Genomic DNA, 23,407 nt, shown 5'->3' with positions numbered 1-23,407 from the left:
CTTTCGTTCTTTCACCTAAAGTTCTGTCCGAGACTTGAATGTAGCAACAAACTGCTCACTGAATGTCTGCAGATGGCTGCAGACCTGCTGCTTAAAGATCAACAACATGTTGCGTTAAAATGGAAACGGCTCGGTTTATGTTCAATAAAAGCTCCGGAGCGTTTCAGTAGCAGTCACAGTAGTGTTGTGGTCATGGCCAACTAATCTTAGACTCAGTGTAGAAGACCAAGACCAGAACATCCCAAAACAAGGACAAGACCAAAGTTATAAGGGGCCAAGATGGCACCAAAACCAAGACCAGAACATCCCAAGACTAGGACAAGATCAAAACCTGAAGGCTTCAAAAACTGTGACGAGGGCAAGACCTTGAAACCGCGTTATCAAGCCCAGTCCCCAGTACTAAAACCTTACACCACAGTACTGTAATGTGTCTCATACAATTAATAATAAAGATCTTGTGAACACACTTCACCCCCAGTGTAACAACTTACATATAATTAATTGTTTATATACTTTCTGGAAGTTCGCTTGAACCTCATTTGAATAAAAACCAGTAAATAAAAAGTCATAGTAAGATTATAGAAATGCAGTCCACTGAGAAGTGGGAAAAAACCTTCAGAGCAAAGCCTCCGACTCCAAAACAAACCCATGTGGTTTGCTGCACATGTGCGCTTGCATCAGACACCGTTACTAACCTTGTTTGAGGCGAGACAGTATTTACAGTTCGGCTTTCAAGGCACGCTAATTACACACAGTTTGAAGCTATAAAATGTGAAAGGTAAATTCAAACCACCAGAAATTTTAAAGTGGTTATCCATTAAAGAGGCAACCCTCTCTTCCCCCCACCGAGATTCATCAAAAATCGCTCTTTGATGGCGTTTCCATGAGGCACTTTTTCCTAACCTCACAGGGATTTGCCTCCGTTTTTCCACTGTCTGCTCTGGATCGCATCAAGGCCGCCTTAAAAAGCCGCCGAAAGTTTAGACAGAACGCAGCACGGATATTTGTGTCGCTGACAGGTCACAGTCAGGCCGACACGACTGTGAAGGATTACTGCACTCTCAATGCAAAAACTCCTCTGAAACCATGTTTATAGTAAACAGAGCCTTGACAAACACACAAACACCCAATGATGGGGGAAGCAGGGGGGGTAATTAATCAATCTCACAAGGACGGCACCCTGTGGCCGTGAGGCTGCGGTGCTCAGCCAATGGGAAGAGAGCTGGATACACAAGCTGACTCACCCTGACAGCATCAGGACGTGATAAAGCAAACACCGCAGAGTGGTTCACAATAAACGCTGATACCTGCATCTAAAATAAGACACTACTAGATATACATGCAAGTCTTGCATCACTGCTACTAAATCTGACGTTAGAGATTACATGATTGGCTGCTGCTTTTCCTGCGACTCACCAAAGCAGTTTATGAATGTAAACAGGAGATTCACAACAAGTTTAAGCCTGATGGGTCTTCAGCGGCGACATGAACATTAAAGCTAGAAAGGCCGGAAGTGAGATAAACAGCTGAGCTACAAACAGGAAATTCTGTTTACTTTGTGAAAATCCCATAAAGCTGTCAGACTTGCATTCGACAGGCACAAACAAATCTGGTGTAATTGTTCGGCTCTGCATCATCTTCTCCACTCCTCTCCCATCCACCCATCAGTCTGTGTGTCTCTCACTCTTTCGCTCTACCCCCCCCCCCCCCTCCAGCTCCCTCTGTCTCTCTCCCCTGATCGGGCTCAGATTATGGATCAGACAGACAGGAGTTATTTATAGGCTGGGATTCCCGAGGGAGTTCCCTCACCCCCACCGGGCACCCGCGCTAGGAAAGGGAACCTCCCCACCTCCACCCTCCACCCTCCACCCCCAGCCCATGCATGTTTACTCACAGTTTACAGGAAACCGAGCCCTCGCTCGCAGTTTAAACCCAACCGGCAAGCGTTAACATGCACCGAGATTGAAAACGCGCCTGGCGTTGGCTGGATGGCCGTGCAGATTAGGAATGAACGGCGATGGCTGACATGGTGTCACCCCGGTTGGGGAGCCCCGCTGACACAGGTGCTCGAGGAGGAGGGAGGCAAACGCCATGGCGACCGGTGGGGCCGTGGCCAGCGGTTGGACAGAGCGGGGAAGACTGGGCGGGGCTTAAGGTGGAGTGTCAACCAATGAGGGCGAGCAAGTGGTCCAACAAACGGCCTGCATGGGCACTCAGCACAACACTTGAAAACTGAATGGGTGTGTGCTGGTTCACTGGTGTGCTGATGCACATCTTATTGCCCGTCCCCGGAGCGCAGTAGTTAGTAGTAGCGTGCGCCGCTACCTTTGTTTTTCCTCATCGCTCTGACGACAGCGAGGCAGTGTTCCCACGGACCGACTCCGACTGGATTAAGCAATCAAAAGAGCAGCTAATGAAGTGCTTTGGAAAATGATTCATGTCCATGGAGCTCTCGTTTTGGGTGCACAGAGACACTTCACTGCTACTTTGAAGAAAGCACGGCAAAATTGTGACTGTGAGGCTGGAACAAACTGGAATCCGGCATTACGCATAAAGCAGAGCCACATGGTGACACAGCATGCACAATATGCAAACTAAACTGCAAAAAAAAAAAACACCCCAGAGGGCAGATAATTCACCGTCTCTCTGTGTGCTTTCATCAGGAAAAACAAACGAAAGCAAACACCTCGTCTTCTATACGCTTTCACATCGCAAGCCTTGCTCGTGCTGCGCTCAGACACAAACTTTCATAAATATTCTTTGCAAACGCACACTTGTGCACAAAAGGCTGTGCGGAAAGACAGGCGCAGCCACCGCCATCTGCTCCATTCAGTTAACGGCGCCGCTGAGTGGTGCTGAGCGAGCCTCCATACATCAGTACCATTCAATAAACACTGTCACTACTCAAAGCAGCACACCCACGCAGCCAAAGAACATGCACACAAACACACACACACACACACACACACACACACACACACACATACACACCCACATATATCAATGCTTGCGCACACACACCTCTTATGTGAACACACTGTAGGCTACGCACACAGAAACATGTATGTGTACAAACAAATGCATGCCTGGTGATCACACACACATCCAGAACATCCAGTAAACATAGAAGCGCTGGATAAAACTCCATGCGAGCTTCAGGATCTCCAAACCAACTCAGCACAGCTGAATAACATCACCACACTGCGATACAGTAAACAGCTCGCAGCAGCAGCAGCACTTACCCATCAGTTACGCCGTGCTGTCCGGTCGCTGCACGCCTGTGGCTGTGTGTGTGTGTCAGTGTGTGCGTGTGTGTGTGTGTGTGTGTGAGGTACAATAGCTGAGCGCAAGTGAAAGAAAGTGTATTCGCAGCCAAAAGTGAGACTCTGAGCAGAGCTGTAAAAAGTCCACCGCAGCGTGAAGACGGAGCAGACCGACGCTGGCTTCGGTAGCGAGAGCCGATCTCTCTCTCTCTCACTCTCTCTCTCTCCCTCGCCGTCTTTCCCACACTCCCGTCTCTCACTCTGTCGCCTCGCTCTGCTTCCCTCACTGACGTGTTTTGCTCTGCCCTCCAGCTGCCACTCTCTCTCTCTCTCTCCCTCTCCCTCTGTTCCTCCGGTCCCCTCCCACTCCCTCTCTCTCTCCCTCTCCCTCTCCCTCCCTCTCTCTCCCTGACATCAGAGGGCAGTCTCAGGCATGTTGAGCGTGTTATGAGCGTTGCTCCCTCTGCCTCCTGACTCACCTACTAACAGCAAGGTAGGCTGTTGTGACCAAATCCTAACCTGTGCATCCTTTCCCTGAGTTGTAAATAACCCTTTTTGTTTTTTTTTTAATGTGCTCCACTTGTTGCACACACACTTCTCTGGCTCCTCGCTACATACAATCCTCCTACACACCAGCAAGGCAGCAGCACAGACAGCTGTGAAGCTGACTTGACAATAGATGCTGCGTTTCTTTGCAGCTACGAAATGTCGCAGGCATTCGTCTGGTTCCCCATAAAACAAACTTTCACACAGCAGGCATTACTTCCGAGGGAAAGCACAATGGATCTGGTGCTACCTGCCCTATTTTGTTCACATCTCTTTGCATCCTGGTTGTTTCTTGCTTGTCTTCTTCTGGAGTTTCTGAGTTTAAAAGCCAAACTAAACTCTGGGCCCCGCTAAAACTGCCGTGCAGCCTCTCTGAGCCAATCACAGCCGATGCAGACCCAATGGCCGGTGTATGCCACAGGTCTGAGTTGGGAAGTCCGCTTCAGTCTGCAGTCCAATGCATTTCACATCTGGTTAAACATGGTGAAACCAGGTGAACACAAAGTGTTTCCAAACATGGAAATGAAGCAAGACTCACGTCCTCGCAGACATTTGATCAGATGATCTCTTTAAATGCTACCTATCCACGGTCAGACACACAGCTTTAGCAGCAATATCTTCAGTTGGATTGCTCTCACGGTGACTGTCAACTCTCAAACTACTGAGTCCCAGGAGAATATGGACTGGGAGTCACGACACTCTGCAGGACGCCACAGCTGTTATTGTGTATCTACTCACACATGTGCAAAAGGACTATTTATTAGGGCCACGGTGCACCTAGAAGCGCACGGAGGCCAACGGCTGAGTGGTTCTAACCGGGAAAGTGCGACCCATACAGACACAGTGAGAAGATGAATCATAGCACACACTCGCATGAGGACATGAAAAGTGAGATGCAAATCAGTGATGACTTTTAGATTGACTGATAATGAGGAGCAATTAAGGCGGCTGCAGGGCTCGGCTATTGAATGGAATTAGTCAGCTAATGAACACAGCTCTACTGGGGGTGGGGAGGGTGGGGGGGGGGGGCACCTGACGGATGACTTGCCGTCATATTAATAGACGGTTTGATATTCAGGCTGCAGGAAGAGACTGACCGCAGAGCCAACGCTTGCCAGTGTCCAACTTAGCGATTGTGTAATTGAATAAAAATGACAGCAGTCGGGCCAGTCCCCACTGGCAGAAGTGGCCGCTTTATATTCCCCCATCAAGTGCAACAAGCTCAAAGAGCGGAGGAATGACAGGAGGCCAGTTGTGAAGTGAACGTGTTGGTGCTGGCGGAAAAAACTCAAACACTCAAAGAGCGGCGCGCAGAGCGATGCTGACGGATTGTGAAGGATCTCCCGTCATGGAAATGTTCTGAGGAAAACAATTGTTTGAATTTTCATTAAATAAACTTTCCGTTTTAAACTTTCTCTCATTCATTCATCTTCTAGTCCAATAGTCCAAACACACAGGGAGAAAATGCAAACTCCACAAAATGCCAACCACTCGGCTGCTCTACATGCTTATATCAGAACGAGTAGATAAAGGTTTCCAGTGTAAAACAGCTATAGACTTGTCAGTGATGTCGTCATCTAGTAAACTTATAGTACCGTTTTAGTTTGTAATATTAATTTCTCAAAGCTTTTTCTGTGTGGTGTGTCACAGAAGCTCATAAACTTCATTAATTCATAAGCTGCAGTCGGTTCTCTCTCACCACATAACTGTGCCAGGGTTTTCTTGCTGTGAGATAAATGTGCTGATCACTGAACAACTGAATTTCCCTCACACTTACAATCTCTTCAGATTTAAACAAATTCTTTGTGACTAACCTTTCAGTTCCAGTGTGTTTTAATTTCTATGCTGATGATCACAACTATATTTGAGCAAGTGAGTCAGATGACTCATATTACATGACTGTTTCAATCTCTCTGTTTTAGCTTAGGTCAGGTTTTATTCCATTAAAAAAAGAAAAACAGAACAATTCAATACAATTCAAAAGTTTCCAGACTTCTGAATGAAATAGAGCAGCAAGAAGAACTTATGAAAACCACTCCTTCGTTTTCACAGCAACACCACCAGAAAAGTGACTTACATTATCAGCTCTCACTCACAAACACAAGCAATCTGACAGATTCAATGGATGGTAACTCAGACAAGACAACGGACCGAGCTTCTCAACGTTCAAAGGACCTAAAAGGATATAATGATCGAACACCTTCGGTTTGGGGGACGCCCTTGTAGACAACCAGGGTCTCTATCGAAGACCTCTTGAATTAAAAACATGTCCCTCGATCTTATGAATCAGATTCATTTTTGTCTCGATGTGTTGAATATATTTTCAATTTACTTATAGCTGTAATTTTCTCCCTTTTATTTTTTTAAACAGCGCAAAATGAATGCCTCATGAATTTTGTTCCAACTTCTGAATCCAGCATCTTTTTTTGCACCTCCCCTGCCATTGTGATGCATATGCAGCTTTGCAGGGTGTCGACGTTGCACCAACGGCCTCAGAGGTAACAGATATTGACTCAACCAAGTGGGAGGTGTGCAACAAACAATCAGTACAATTGGCAACTGTGACACAAACGTGATCAAATCTGTGTCTGACATTGCAAAAAAGAATTATGAAAATTCAAGACCTCAATTTGTTGACTACAAGCAGAAAATGTTCAGGCCAAAGATTAGATGACATTTGATACACAAGTGCAACTTTGCTACCTTCACTAGACAAAAACAGCAAAGACAAAATTATTTTTCCAGGAGTTGACCGTGGTTCTTCCTTCCTCCATGTCCTCACTCTCTGATTCGATATACAGATTTTTTTTTTTGAAGGTTTTCTTTGTTAAGTTGTGAGCATACATGATCAAAATATCTTTATTTCCACAAAACCAAACAATTACCACCAAAAGTTACTACAATCTCAACACAAAGTCAATTTCAAGGATACCTTCTGGTGCTAAATAAAATAAAATGTCTAAAAACATCTCCTATAGCTGTTGCATTATGCATGTTTTGACAAACTCACACTGATATCTCAGTTCAGTTCTCAGTGTTGTTTTCTGCTCTTAAAAAAAGTTTTTGTTTTTTTTGTTTTTTTCTACAAAAATCAGATTTATCTGACATTTTTACAATTTGCTTGGTGGTTTGGCAGACTGGACTGGAGCCTCGTGTGAGCCAGTTTTGGCCCATGGGCCTTATGTTTGACACCCGCAGTCCAGAGAGTCATGAGGCCAAAAAATAAATTACTAAAACTGTTTAACAAACTGCTTTACAGTTGAGACTGTAGTGTCAGTTTTGATTAAGGCAAACTGATTCCACGGTGCTGAAAAGCAGCCTGTGTGAACCCAACACTAATCGCTGCAGGAGTGTGTTTTTCGCACACATGGTATGATTATCTAATTTCTGTGCCTGTGTGTGAGTTCGAGCACACAGGTGTGGGCGCACGTGTGGTGGCCTGATTCAGCGCGTTTGTTTGCAGAAGCTATTTTTGAAAGTCCAGCGTAGAATCCAGGAAGCCCGGGGTTTTGTTTGATCAGACAACACAGCGACACACCTGGCTGCGACAAAGCCCCGCGTTATCGGCCCGGCGGACGGCGTTGACGTCAAAGGCTTAGCTCGGCTTCACGCAGCCGTGAAGCTGATAACAACTCATGCTACTGATCCCAAACCGCAACAGCAGGTCACACACACACACACACACACACACACACACACACACACACAAGTTTGTGTCTAGCAAAGACTAACAAGTTTTCATTTTTAGAACAAGGAGTATCAGCGTCAGGGGAGGGCAGTGACCAGACTGTGGAACTGAGCAGAAGAACACTGGGCGGGCTCCACGCTGAAAATCAATGTATGGACACGGACTAGTGGGGAAGGAGCACACTCAACCTGCAGCTTGTGAAACTGAATTCAACGGTCGGGAGCATGTGGGCAGCTTTTGAAGAATGCGTTGGACTATAGAATGTGCTGAAAACAAGAACGCCAGTGTGCTGCTGTACCTGATGAGAACTAAAGAAGCAAAAAGCTGGAGCGTTTCCAAGCACAATGAGATCATCAGATCATCAAAAATCAAAGATAATACAAAAAAAAAATTGAAAAACGTACTGAAGATGACAGGATCTGCAAACTTTTTCTCAAGTTGTGTTTTTTGTCACAATGACTTGATGGAAAACAGTCTTTTGATGATGTTCTGGCTTAAGAAAAACTTTTTTGAACTCTAACTGAAATGCAAAGATTCGTCAAAATGCTTCGATTTGACATAAAGAGACAAACATACAAAAGCAGATTTAGGTTTTTGTACAGTTTGCATTTGATTCAAGAAAATCTAGCAGGAAGAACAACAGAGAATCTTCTAAGTCATTCACCCTGTAAGACCTGACCCCTGCTGGCACACCGGGGCTCAATAGGAACGTATAAATTAATTGGAATAATTGGGTTTGATGCATTGAATAGATTCCTGCTTAAATTATGAAATAGGCTTTATTAAACACAGTGAGTTTTTAAACAGTTACTCTGCAAACCAATGGAGATGATGGAGCTTCATCAGCTTTAGTAACGGGGTGGACGTTCTTGAAACACAGTCGACGATTGCAAAAAAGAATATCTTAAGACCAAAACCTCCTTTTTGGGTGAATAAACCGTCCTGCCATGAAAGACACTCGGCCTTCGGGCCATACAGCCTCCCTGACAGAAACCCTGAAGGCGAGCGAGCGAATGTGAAGGAGAGTTATTCACAACAACCTGAGCCGAGAGCCAGAGCAGGCGATAAGTGAGTGTATCTGAGATAAATAGCTTGTGTAGCTATCTGCATCAGCGTCAGCGTGCACGTGTGTCTTAAATAATGCATGCAGAATAATGATTGCAAGGCATGCTGAAGTACACGCTGTGGCAACCAGGCAGACAGGACTGATGAATAAGTAATGGATGGCGTCCGACTCGTAATGTACACACACACACACACACACACACACACACACACACACACACACACACGAGGCGTGCATGCAAACCATAACCACGAGCCTGTTCATGCTCAGCAGGGAGAATAGACAGCAGATCTTATTTTTGAAGCTTCTTGCACTCATGCCCCCCCCCACCCCCACCCCCCCACTCCCACTCTTTCTGCACCGTGACAGGGGGATGAGGGTGGGGGCGCTTTTTTCATCCATCTCCCCTGAGAGCCCCAGACCCGACTCTAAATATGTGAGATACTGTGTCGTTTATTATTGATTTGGGTTATTTATAATACACACACTCACTCGCTCTCTTTCTGTAACCCCCCCCCCTCCCCCTCCCCCTCAACCCTTTCTCCCTCTCTCCCTGTTCCATTGACTATCTTGGGGAATCTGAAAATACAAATACTAAATTTAAAACTGCTATTCATATTGTGTTTGACACAACGAACACCCCCCCCAAAAAAAAAAAATCACTTTTTTTAATTCTTTGTTCAAGAAAAAAAAAGATTTATATAATTCAGTGATGACTCTCTCATTATTAATACATAAATCAATTAATCTCAAATCAGCTGAAGAGGAATGAAATACTCCACTTATTAAGTCCTTCACATAAAAATGCATTAACATAAAAAAAAAACACTGCAGACATGTGAAGAAAATATATCATGTAAAAAATAAACATTTCTTTCACCATCGCAAATATTGAAACATCTGCTGTTTTCTCCAGTACAGACTTGAGGGGGATTCTGCTTTGGGTACCATTTATAACAACCATGGAGTAAATGATATTTTGTAAAGTTGTGCTTTGCAGTGTATTGTACTAGGTATTGACAATAATAAAAAAAAAAAAACAGCTCAGAACAGCTGTGTTCGTCTTCCTCAAACAGACAAAGAGTTTGTGCTGCAGAATCACGGAGAAGCAGCTCAACCTCAACATCCTGAGGGTCGGCAGCCATTTGACTCGACTTGGGACAGTTTGAAGGCGAATGTTTATATACGAGGTGTGAGAGGAGTGTTGCGTTTGTGGTTTTGACGATGAGAGCTCCTACTTTTACACCCGTGGTTTGACTCAGCAAATGTTTCCTTAATTTTCTGTGAGGGGTCAGAGAAGCGACTCTCTGAGTCTGAGCGACTTAAGGGAAGAAGAGAAGAAGAAGAGAAACAAAAATATCTAAGAAAGTCAACAGTCTTGTTTAGTGGTAACACGACCATCAATGTTTTTAGAAGTATTTTTGACTATAGGTCCTCCACATTGAAAAACTCAAAATGTTCATGAGCAGTGCTTAATTTTATACGGTGCATTACATTAAAGAACATACAGCTGTTCTGCAATAACCCTCCGTCTGTACACGTGAACAGGCATACAGAAACAGTCCTCAGCTGAAGTCCGCTTGAGGCTTTCAATTGGATCTGGCTCTACTAATGTACACAAAAATCTAATTCTGACCATTCCAAAGAAGACTTCATAAAAGCCAGAAAGGGCAAAAAAAAAAAAAAAGAGAGATGATTTTAGCTTGAGGCTGCTGTGGGGAGCTGTCGTTCATTCATATTTTACGCCTTTCCCTTCCATCTGAGTGGTAATGCCTTCCCCGTCTGCACCCAGCTCGCAGCAGACAGAGCCATTAGCTGTCAGCGATGCTAAACTCAACTTATGAAAGATGTCAGCTCACCGCACAGCTCCGCGCGCTCTGAAAATCACGCAGGTCACGTTTTTTTTGTTGTTGTTTTATGGATCAAGTGTAGATAACAGCAACCTGTTTACAGTCAAGCTTCTCAGGATGGAGGCAGTGGGGAAAATGGCAATGAGAATTAAAGCAACAATAAATAAAATAAAATTAAAATAACATAATTCTACACATGTCCAAAGCTTTTCTAACTTCTGAACTCCTAACAGGTCCACTCCCCTCAGAAGATGAGCTGCTTTTGATCGCTGATGGAGAACCGTGGCCCGTTTCCGTCTCTAAAACGAGTCTGTGGTGAAACCGTCTTTCTCTGACAGTCTGGTCGTAGCCATTAGGCTGCGGCCTCGTCTGTAATGAACTTCCTCTTCCCGGACCGAGGTGGGCCAGCCTGCGGTGGTGATGGTGTTCTGACCAGATGCGAGCAAAACCCATGCAAGCAAAAAAAAAAAAACAACAACAAAGGTCTGAACCTTGAAGTGGTCATTCATAATAGATGGCTTGAAGAGGACTCTCCCAGGCCCATATGGTCCTTGTAGGACTTTTAAAAGCCTTTACAAAACACACCTCTGCATTAACAACAAGTGAGGTTAACAGGAAATGAAAGGGCAGAGAATAGCAAGAGGTGAACGTACACACATCCATATATATGTATATAAACTGAGATGGAACAATTTTATGACCACATGAGTCTGAACATCTGTCAGTGCAACGTTAAGTCACCCAGGGCCCCTGACCCCATTTCCACATATCACAAAACTTCCAGTTGAGCTTTGCAGACACACAGAGGAACACGTGTATTTTTTCCTTTACCCATCAAGTGCTTGATTTGAGTATGCTAATCACGAGCTCCATTTCCATTACACTTCTTCACAAAATAAGTTATATTTTCCAAATTTCACCTCAGTGCAATTGTGATTTGCAGGCGCTTCCATTGAATACTGTTTAACGTATAAGCATTAAGTCTCATACAACCTTGAACCGCGGGACTCCACAACATTTTGCGTTTTCCTTGTAAAGCTCTGCATTCTGCTGTTGTTTGCAACCATGGATGGTGATTATATTTTTCTTTTTAGCTATGTGTGAAAAGAATTCCGTCTCCTAACGCACCGCGCTGTCATTAGCTTGAGCGGATTGGTCACGTTCAGGGTTGCCAGATCTGACTGTTTCCAGTCCAAACGCATCGTAAAACCCACTCAACTCAATACTCAACTATTATCTATATAATAAAGAAACACACCATAAGCACACAACTGCACCAAACAAACAAAGACAAAAGGCAACACAAACAGGCTCCCTACAAACAGCCACACCTCAACCACTGGATCATTGCAGCAGCAAAAAAAACGTTATCCAGTGGTAAAACGGAAACGTGAGCAGGCAAACATTTGAATCCAGCTTACTGTAATTAAATCGACCATTATTTGTTTCCAGCCCAGCGTGTTCAGAAGAGGCCTGGTTTGGCAGAAATCCACCCAATCTGGCAACGCTGTCCACGTGACATCATACGTTGTGTTCACTGTCTTCTTAACGCTGAAAACGTGTTTCCATTACACATCTTTAATTGAGTGATATTTGGGAGGTTTTTCGAAATGTGTTTTTATTACAATATTTAGGCTTCACTTGGTGTCAAAAACCGTTGCATTTTCTTTCTTTCGAACTCTTGAACTCAGACAAATATTCACAATAAATGCTTGACCAACTTTCCTCACTCTGACACCCCTCGTCTCACCTTTCCCCTGATCTTCTGCTTATTTAACATTTCAAGTTAAAAATAAATAAATTGTATTCGTGCACATACTCTACTTCAGACTCCAGACGTCTGGTAACTCTTGGAAAGCTGAGCCACCCAGCCAGACAGAAGGGCCAACTACACCAGGCCGTATGCAATATTTATAACATGCTAACACAGTAAAAAAAAAACCTTCCCCCATCCATGAGATCGGCGCAAAGTTGCTTTCACAACCTTGTGCGGCTGTCAGGATAATGGCACCGACGCAGCCAAAGTAGGTTAAGGCATTGCCTGTTCTGCCGGAAGACAAAAACAAGTCTGGCTCTCAGCGCTCGCAGTACACGAGACCTAACTAGGGAGAGTGTGTGTATGTCTGTCTTTAATGGGGTTGACATCAAGGCTTCAACCTCAGGCGATGTCTATACAGGCAATTAGCCACTCGCAGACAGTCTTGTATCTTCTCTAAACGTTAACCCTTCACTCAGGATCACATCTCATTTAATGGTGGATTGACTGACGCCTCTCAGTTTCTTACAGCGTGATGATTTTGACCAAATGCTCACGCACTTCAAGGACTTCCCGGTGTAACGCATCGACAACACTGAAACCGCTACATTGCGCAACAGAAACGAAGACAGACTTGACAAGAAGCAAAGTACGGGGGATTAAATTTCAGCAGTTCATCACAAGTTCAAAAGAACGATTTGGAAACTTCCCTTGGGCGGTGACTTGGGCTCTGTGTGTGTGTGTGTGTGTCTGTGTGTGTGTGTGTGTGTAATGGTGGCTTAGCAGGAAAGCAGCAGCTGCCAACCAACTCCTTCCTACACCAAACTGGCACTCGGCAGGAGAATCTCTGCCAGGTCAGGGAGTGAGGGTGGGTGCAGGGGGAAGTTGGTAGGTGGCTCTAGGGACCCATCTGGGGGGTTTGGGACTTGCGCCTGACAACCATGTGGTCTCCCTGGTGGGCATATGTGTGGGGAAACAAGTGGTCCTCTGTTCGGACAAGCGCCTATTCGGCAGGTGCAGATGAACCACTCGCCGCAAGGTTGAGGACTACAGTCCAAAAGAATGTGATCAGTCCGATATCACATGTGCAGATTGATCAATGTCTAAATAGTGAGGCATTAACACAAAAAGATCCAGTTCGTTCTTAGAATAGCAGCGCTATCTATGGTTTTCCTGATCCTTGTGTCAAGTTGACATATTATTGGAGGATTTTTATATCGTTGCCTAGGCTGTAGAAGCTAAAAACTGACTATGCTGAGATTGCATAGGCATAAAGAGAGTTGATTTAGACCAACTGTGAGTCTCTCAAATGGAGAAATGCGAAATATAGTTGTATTCTAAGGTTGCTTGTATTCTTTAAAATTCGTTGTTTGAGAAGGTTGGGCTGTATGTATCTTTGGAGGCAATCGATAATAACTTTTGACATCAAAAAATAAAAATAAGATTTAAGCTTTTAAGTAAATGAATTGCTCAAAGACTATGTACCAGGTGGAGAAACACATGTGTAAACAAAGACCAATAAACCGCAGGTACGAAAAGAGCCAGACAGTAAACCTTGCTACATGAAACAACAACAAAATGGGAGGAGGAAGGCCGGCACATTCCTATTTAGGAGGGCAGAGATGACCTTAAAGTTTCTCTCAGTATCTAAACAGGTCTGTAAGGTAACAACTAAGACTCAAATCTTGTGTCATTATAATATGCAATAGTACAAATAAACACTATTTGTCTGCCAAACGACTCTTTGATATAAATACCAGTGGTACACCCATACAGGTCAGGTGAGTTAAATCAGGCCTCATCATCTCAGGATCAGAGCCAAGCTCCCACGTCCTGACATGAATCCTGACGTCAGCTCTCGCTCAAATGTCTTTCAAAGCTTGCAAGAGCGCCGTTTAACCAGTTAACGGCGAGCAAAGACTTGCCAAAAAAGGTATGGAAATAAAGGAAGCCTACCTATGATTGACCGAATTAAAGCTCCAATACATATCTGCCAAATATACTGGGAATCGGTTTTTGCTGTGATGATAGAAAAAAACTGAAGATGTAGAGATTTTTGTGCATCATCCATAACTGACTCTTCTGGGAAAACTGCAGCATTCATTGAAATAAAACTTTACAAAGACCATGTCAAATCACAGCAGCAGGACTGTTGATTTAAAAAAAACCCCAAACAAACGTGATCTGACGTGAATATTGGAGCAAACACACATTAACAGTGTGAGGATTAGGGTCAAACATTCAGTCGTGCACATGGAGACAAAACTCCATGTTGCAGGGAGCAGGAAAGGAGGGGAGGAGGGGAGGAGGGGGAGGGGGGAGGGCGGCAGCGGGGGGGTCTGGCTGGCAGACAAGTGTCTGGTCATGGTGACCTACAGATGGGCTGTCCTCTGGAACACACCTCGTCCTCCAATCTCAGGCTTTTCAGCAGGAAGACTGTCAGCTTTCATGCTGCACTCCTCTCCGTTTCTGATTGAGTGTTACGTCTGTTTTTTTTTTCCCCCTTTCTTTCTAAATGTGTTTAACATGTGGGCAAGTTCTAACTGAATGGCAGTTCAGCAAGGGATGAGGGTAGCGGTTAAGATTAGGGGATATGTTATGCCAGAGATATAAAGATGCACAAGTGTGAGATTTGTGTATAGAAACGGGAGATGCAGAGTGAGAGAGAATTTGGCATAGTCCAAAAAAATATCTCTCCTCCACTTTTTTTTTTTGTAATTTCCTTCTCAGAGTTTTGAAATGGTAATGAGGCTGCTGGTATTTGCATAATGTGCCTTTCCTCATCCCTCTTTTTCTATTTACTCAGGCCCTCTTCTCCTCAAATTGCCATTCCCCTCCTGTTTCTCCCTCTCTCTCTCTCTCTCTCTCTCTCTCTCTCTCTCTCTCTCTTTCCTTCACCATTCACTGCATTTATTCTCCCCACTCCTGCCTCTCCCACTAACCTGCTCTCACATTCTTAAGTGCTCATAGATTATTGACAACTCTTTATGAAGATAGGATGAGCCGGAGGACGGAGGGCTGACCAACAGGTCTTCCACCCCGTCAGCTCGCTCGCCGCCGCCGCGGCTTAATACCAGGGATGAGCAGACAGAAAATGGACATGTGCACAAAAGCATCGAGTCTTTTGGAGGGGTGGTTGGGGGGGGGGGGGGGGGGGGGGCTAAAAAAAGACAACTGTCATGTTTCTTGCCGATTACAGCAGAGCGCGCCAGGCAGGCGCTGATGAAAGGAGCCATAATGAAGCCCTTCTGCGAGCTACAAAACCACTTCTGGTCTACATTATCTGTCACTTCGGCCCCTTCTCCCACTCCGCTCCTCCATTTTTATATATATATATATATATATATTTTTTTTTTTCAGTCCTCTCAATTTGTCTTCGTTTTCCTCCTCCTCCTCCTCCTCCTCCTCCACCTCCTTCATCACTTCTCTCACCTTCCCCTCCCTCCTCCTCACTCCCTGCAGCGTCTGTGCTCTGACAGTTATGTGTGAGTGGAGCGTGGGCTGCTGCTAATTTGTGCAGAGTGGGAGAAAGCTGTTTTGGCTTGCAGAGGGAGGAGGAAAAAAAAAAAAAAAGCCCAGTTTAGCTTATACGGTGGGATGGATGGACAGACATGCAAACACACACTCTCTCTCACACACACGTACACACACACTTATAAAGGTTTGTTTAGTCTGTAATTGTCGCGCGCTCTTCTGAAGTCACATGTGCTTTCACAGATACAAACAGATGCTCCGATCTGCATTCACATCCAAGTGTGGAAGTGACTTTGAAAGGTGCCGACTTCTGCTCCTCGTACAGTACCTCCTCCTGTGCGCAATTTAGTCATCCTGATTAATATGCACCCAAATCTGTTTCCATCGCAGCCTTCTTCATCCTCATCCTCCTCCTCCTCGCTGTTCATTCTTTTTTTTTAAGTTACCATTATATTCATGTTTCCCTTCGACTGACACCGATTGTCCTTATGATCCCTCTTTTGATCCCGACACACACACACACACACACTCACGCACTCACACACTCACATACACGCACAGGAGGTGACTGGTGCCAACTGCTGCTGCCATCGCATTAAGGCCCGTTCTAAAGGACTTTACAGGACAGAACAAACAAACACACACACTTATACAGAGGAAGTGTCACTGTTGCTCTTGGCATCCAGTTAATTAATTCTAACACATCCTCTGAATGTGTTAATAGAGCATTGTACTGTACTCATTCCAATAAAATGCTGTTGTCCTTTTTTTGGCAGGCGTTTAAACGTTTAGTTATTCTTAGAGCTGGAACGAGCGCGGCGTTTCTCTACTGAATACATTCAGCTCGTTGATCCAGTGATTCCATCAACAAGGAGCACAGATGCGAGCGTGTTAAATTCACCAGGCAGTTCAAGGATTAGACGTGGAATGGTTTTTGCAGTAAAATGTAAAAAAATAGTGTATTTACTTTCGAGTCACTGATGCTGCGGAATGCTGATATATTAGACATTAATTCAATAAGAAGTTTGTTCGCTTATTGGTTGTCTCAACTCTTAACCTTAAAGATACACTGGGTTTAAAATATAACCACATTTTGAAACGTTTGTGCTTCTCACTGTTGATCTGATGAAAAACTTCATCAGAACACTTCAACTTCGCCATCTGTCCATACGAGTGTCCGCGACACCGCCCCTCCCTGACTGATCGGCGCCGCGAGGAGTCCGACGTCAGGAGCGAAGCATCGGTACGTTTCAGACACTTTGCCTCATCGCGTCGGAGCGCCAGCGGTACGTGAAGGAGCGACACTCGCCGTCAGGTTAAGAGAGAACAGAGGAAAAGTTATCTTTCTGACATCAATACTGACACTGCAAGTCATTTCAAGTGGGAAGTGATTGAAGGCCAGGAATTAATTCAAAACTGTGACACTCATCTGGTACTTGAGTTATTTGCTGAAGTAAAGAAACCACTCTAAACACCCACGGCATCTCCTGAGTCTCTGCATGTCAGCTTCCGAACATCCATTTATAAGCTTCGGTTACCCGGCAGCAAAAAAAGGTTGCTAAATGCACTTATCCTGCTTATCAGAGTTATTTATTAGCCACCTTTTTTCTTTTAACATGGCGGTCTTTCCATCATGTGAGCAGGATAAACAGCAGTGTGGATCTTCCGTCAGTCAAAATGACAGACAACAGAGGAGTGTATTGGCTTCAACATGCTACCAGCATTAAGGCAGAGGAAGCGTATGCACGACGCCGGCGATCGTCTGAACGCGTTTGACCCCTTCACACGAGACAAGCTGTCGGAGGTTAATCTCCGCCTGTCACTAATTGCAGGGAACGGAAGTTACAGCGTCTCACAAACCGCAGAATTAGAGTACACCATTACGGAGAAGTTTTCCGTCCATTTCCTCCTCTTTCTCTGTACGGCCACTCGCCCACTCGTTCCTCCTCTTTCTGCTTCGCTCTCTCGTTCAGGGAGCGGGTTAAACAACCTGTGAATGGTAAAATCTGATTAATTCGAATTCTCATAAAAGACGGCGGCGCGCCAAAGGCAGGTATCGAACCCACACTCGAAGGATTAATGCAAGGTGGTGAAGCAGGGCGAGATAACATATGGGAGTCTGCTCAGGGACTCCGTTTGTCTGAATTCAGTTGTCCAACTGTATATTATAATCACACCCCCAGGGAATTAAATCTTACTGAAATGATTTCGCAGTAAATGTGGTTTTGAGGAATGCATTAAACGTGCATTAATAATTGATCCACTGAGAGAACATCAGTTAGGTTATGTTGTTTATCTCTTGATAAAAAGCAGTTTGTGTTGCTATTTTTACAAGTTGTTCTGCATCACAGTTTCTCAGTATTTCCCAGTCTGGCAATCTTGAATCAATCTAATTTTCAAGTTCTGTAATTAAGGAAATAAAAACGACACTTCATTATCCCTTTTTTTGCACCGTGAATCACCAAATCTGAAGAGACAACTGCTTGCATTGCTCGTCAAGGTGCCAGACGTCACGCAGCAACCAGTATTAATGGACAATAATGTTAAACAATTCACCATTTAAATGTAGTGAAGTCTACAATATATTGCTAATATCACGTGTATCATCACAATCAAAAAAGCGCAGTAACCTAAAAAACTACTGAATGGAAATGGAACCATTAAAACAATATATTTTCTTTTAGAGTAACTCGCGCAGATTTAATGTGAGATTATTGTCATGTAGGTTGGTGAAAACATCTTGAGATGCCACTTTTCTTCTGTGGTTGTGGGATGTGCCGTCTGTCTCTGTGTGCACTCCCAGACTGACTCCATGATGTTGAGATCAGGCCTGTGTGGGGGCCACACCATCTGCTGCATGACTCCCGGTGGCTCCAGACATCCAAGGCACTTCGGTTTCTTCGTTGTACGTTCGGGTCCCTCGTCACGCTCGGGGCCCAGATACCTAACACCGAACGAGCGTACATCTGCCTCTCTTTGTTGATGCCATCGGTGTACGTGTGTCAGGAAACATGCCATTAGCGTCGGGCCCTGGCACCCGTCACGGTGACATCAGCGCCGCATCAGCATTTCCTGCCGCCACATGGGACAAACATGCCGCTTGTGGGCTGATGACGTGCTGATGTGGTGCGACCGTCCTACGCCAGAGTCAACAAGAACATTACGGCCCCGAGAAAATTCACCCCCGGATGCACGTGCACTCGCACGTAAAACGCACGCGGGCGCCGGCACGCGGGAGCGCTAATTCTAAATGGAGTCGGCCGCTGAATAATACATCGTCGCGTACTAAAAACGACGTGCGACGTCAGCTGGTGGAAATGATTACATGCTTGGGACTAAATGATAAGTTTCCTCATAAACAGGCACTGACAGAGTGACTTCCTAAGCTGTGCATTAGCAGGCAAAGGCAACAACGGCATATTACTGAATCCCCCATTGAGCGCTAATGTTCTGTAATCACCTGTGGTGTAACGCTGGGGGAAGAGAAAAAAAAAAAAAAAAAAAAAACCCCGACAGCGTGACAGGATCAATCACTCAGCTGCAGAGTGTTTCTGGTGGCGATGGGTGCTGCAGGAGAGAACCCCAGTCCGTCTGGATACTAATGACCCGACATCTCAACGACCGTGTCAAGATGGAAAACAAAAAAACAGGCACATGTGCACAAGTCTTACTGAAATGGTTGCGTGCAGCTGGTTTCAGAAGCTCCAGCGGCTGCTCCTTACTGGTCAGACCACCTGGAAAACACAGACAAAAGGAGTTAATATGAGCTCCAGTCCTGCAACGGTTCCGACTGGTTCAAAAAGATTAAGATTATGGTGAATATAATCAATTTCATGCACAGTCGTTTTCCTTTCACAGTGAGAGTAATCACACTTTGGAAAAAAAAACACTCAAGAGACAGCAATCACAGGCGAGATGTCAAAAGCTTTTGCTTCAAGCAAACTTCATCTCTGACTGTTTGCTAAACTGCCTTCAGCGCCGAAGGAACGTGCTTAAAATTAATGTTTTTATAGATCTGTCCATGAGTGCATCTTTATTCTTCTGAAAAGAGAATGGTTGATGCCTCTGGAAATCAAAATGATAAATCCAGTTTGAGGAGTTCGCCAGTCCAGCCAGAACTAAACTCGAGGTTTGTCCAGAAGCCAGAGCTCTAATGCGTTTTCAAGCCTGACACCGACGTCTCGTGATGTAGCTTCTACTAAAATCTACTCAGATCAGTGATTATTCTCCTTCAGAACCACTTTCTACACATTTTTAGATCATTTCACTCCTCTGTTTTATGTTTCCAGACTGTTTTCTGCTCCGGTTGTTGAACAGTCATTAGGAAGACAGATCAAGTCTCATAACAACCTCGATAAACTGAAGAATTCTGTTTTCCGGCCGATGTCAAATCAATGGATGAAGGCGGGTTATTTTCTAGAAAGGTTCAAAGTACACCTTTAGATGCATCTTTTTCACAACTCCTATTAATTAATCCAATTAATTTGGAAAACTCTGATTTAAAACACAAACAAGGTTGTAGTCTGGATGAATCGGACTAAATGACATGCTATATGTCCACATATTCTATATTCCTGTTGCTGGTATTTCTAAAGTAATACATCACTGTTGTCAAATTCCTAGTATTTAGCACACAAATCAAAAGCACTGATGTAAGTCTTTCAGTCTGTAGGTCAGCACCTAATAATCACTTATCAAAAAATATATTCCAGTGAAACATAAACCCATACACCACAGTCCTAATGCTTTCCGACTGTAATATAAATACCCTTGTGGGCTGAACTATTAGAAGGCCTGTCAGTTTCCAACATTAACTTCATGATATATATATATTTTTTTACTTTGTATGTAGTTCGAATTTGAGCGTCTGTGAAAGTCTCTGCTCTCACTCTGGATATTCTGCTCCAAGCTGTGCACTGCCAGGCTTGCTGACATTATGCAATCACTCAGCCTACATTAGTTTATCTTTAAGATTGGCAGCTGCTGCGGATGGCGGGGTCAGTAATCCCGCAATTATTGCAGCTTTCAGGAAGCAAACTCTTATAAAGCTGCGTTTTTCTAACTTTGTCTGCGCTCAGTGGGTGTCGGCGCAGACACAGCAGGCTGCCGGGGTTTACTCTGAAGCCGCTCGAGACGAGAAATATCTTCCAAAAGTGACGAAGATCTTTAAAGAGTTCTAAACAAACAAAGATCGCAAAGCTCCACCGACGTCTGTCCCGAATCCGAGGGCACCGGCATGAGAGAGGGGGGGAACCTCGCAGAAGGAAAATGTGAACAGAGACCATGTGCTGTGTCACACATGAGCGAGCAGCGGCATATGACATACCCACCACTACTATGGACTTTGTTTTTCTGGGTTGCTAAGCGCTATTTTCAGCCCAAGCAGACTGCTCCATGATTTATACATGACAGGAGGAGGAGCCCAATTAAATATTCATGTCGTACACACACACACACACACACACACACACACACACACCGAATGCATTTCTTGAATTTCATATTCTGGGAAAAAGCCTGCTCCCTTTGTTTCCCCGACATAAACAAAGCAGATGAAAACAGAAAGCAATACAAGCAGAAGATATTTGCTTTTCAAAGTCCATTCATTAAAAACAAAGCTATATAAATTCAAAATAAATATAAAAGTTAAAAAAAATATAGATATATATCGTTTTGAACCAAATTACTGTCTTTTTTTTCCCATTTAAAACAACACAGTCAACTACACACCAAAAAACTTCCTCAACCACCCAGTTATGACTGGACTGTTCAAGCCATCAACAGCTCCTTCAGAACCAGAACCAAATCAACGCTGCCCACACCCTGAGCCGGTCCTTCATGTCAACCAGATCACCAGATAGGCAAAGCCAAAAAAAACCCCAAAATTAATATGTCTGTAGGCAGAATTTTTGTTTGTGGAAAACTAACAAAGCAAGAAAGAAGTATTCTCCAAGATAAGAGGTGGTTTCAAATTGACAGACTATTATAAGAAAGCTGAATACAGTGTCTGTGTGGTGTGTGTGTGTGTGTGTCAGTAGGGTGGCAGTGGCAGATGGCAGAAAGACGACACCAGAGCTTGACGGGCACGAGACAGGCCAAGCAATCACACACTCATACTCAAACACACACACACACACACACACACACACACACGCACACAAAGGAGGAGTTGAAAATGAAAGTGAGTGAATCTTCCCTCTGTTGCTCTCATAGCCATCCCTTCATTTACAGGACTGTCTCAGAAAATTAGAATATTGTGATAAAGTTCTTTATTTTCTGAAATGCAATTAAAAAAACAAAAATGTCATACATTCTGGATTCATTACAAATCAACTGAAATATTTCAAGCCTTTTATTATTTTAATATTGCTGATTATGGCTTACAGCTTAAGAAAACTCAAAAATCCTATCTCAAAATATTAGAATATCATGAAAAAGTATACTAGTAGACTATTTAACTAATCACTTGAATCGTCTAAATAACTCGAAACACCTGCAAGTGTTTCCTGAGCCTTGAAAAACACTCAGCTTGGTTCAGTAAACTAAATCACAAGTATGGGGAAGACTGCTGATCTGACTGCTGTCCAGAGGACCATCATTGACACCCTCCATCAGGAGGGTAAGACACAAAAAGAAATTTCTCAAAGAGCAGCCTGTTCACAGAGTGCAGTTTCAAAGCACATTCACAAAAAGTCTGTTGGAAGGGAGAAATGTGGCAGGAAACGCTGCACAACCAAGAGAGATGACCGCAGGCTTAACAGCATTGTGAAGAAGAGCCGCTTCCAGAATTTGGGGGAGCTTCAAAGACAGTGGACTGAAGCTGGAGTCCAGGTATCAAAAGCCACTGTTCACAGACGTGTCCGGGAAATGGGCTACAAGAGCCGTATTCCCATGGTCAAGCCACTTCTGAACTCAAGACAACGGAAAAAGCGTCTGACTTGGGCTATGGAAAAGAAGCACTGGACAGTTGAAGAGTGGTCCAAAGTCCTCTTTTCAGACGAAAGCAAGTTTTGTATTTCATTTGGAAGTCAAGGCGCCAGAGTCTGGAGAAAGGCTGGAGAGGAGCAAAATCCAAGTTGCTTGAAATCCAGTGTGAAGTTCCCACAGTCAGCGATGGTTTGGGGAGCCATGTCAGCTGCTGGTGTTGGTCCACTGTGTCTCATCAAGTCCAGAGTAAATGCAGCTGTGTACCAAGAGATTTTAGAGCACGACATGCTTCCTTCTGCTGAAAAGCTCTATGGAGATGATGATTTCATTTTCCAGCATGATCTGGCACCTGCCCACAGTGCCAAAACCAGCAGTAACTGGTGTACTGACCATGGCATTACTGTCCTCGATTGGCCTGCCAATTCCCCTGACCTGAACCCCATTGAGAATTTGTGGGGTATTGTCAAGAAGAAGCTGAAAGACACCAGACCCAACAATGCAAATGAGCTAAAGGCCGCGATTGAAGCATCCTGGGCATCCACAACACCTCAGCAATGCCACAGGCTGATTGCCTCCATGCCACGCCGCATTGATGCAGTAATTCGTGCAAAAGGATTCCCAACCAAGTACTGAGTGCATTAATGGACATTTTCTAATGTTTGATTTTGTTTTGCTGTTATAATTTTGTTTTTTTACTTGGTCTGAGGAAATATTCTAATATTTTGAGATAGGATTTTTGAGTTTTCTTAAGCTGTAAGCCATAATCAGCAATATTAAAATAATAAAAGGCTTGAAATATCTCAGTTGATTTGTAATGAATCCAGAATGTATGACATT

The 23,407-nt window shown here is 44.2% G+C and overlaps 1 protein-coding gene across 2 annotated transcripts in view; it reads right to left on the bottom strand.

Annotated features, from left to right (window-relative positions):
* hdac4 (histone deacetylase 4) overlaps positions 1-23,407 on the bottom strand; it is a 130,379-nt gene that overhangs the window by 62,998 nt on the left and 43,974 nt on the right. The window contains exon 3 of one of the 2 annotated variants that reach the window (XM_030111416.1): positions 19,315-19,377. In XM_030111416.1, coding sequence (XP_029967276.1) covers positions 19,315-19,377 — 63 coding nt within the window. Of the gene's footprint in view, positions 1-3,242; positions 3,593-19,314; positions 19,378-23,407 lie in introns of those variants that run through there. The other variant, XM_030111417.1, reaches the window with a different exon arrangement.

Source organism: Salarias fasciatus, chromosome 16, assembly GCF_902148845.1.
Source record: "Salarias fasciatus chromosome 16, fSalaFa1.1, whole genome shotgun sequence".
NCBI lineage: Eukaryota > Metazoa > Chordata > Actinopteri > Blenniiformes > Blenniidae > Salarias > Salarias fasciatus.
The sequence above is the reverse complement of the archived record's forward strand: the minus strand, read 5'-3'. Positions and strand labels throughout refer to the sequence as shown.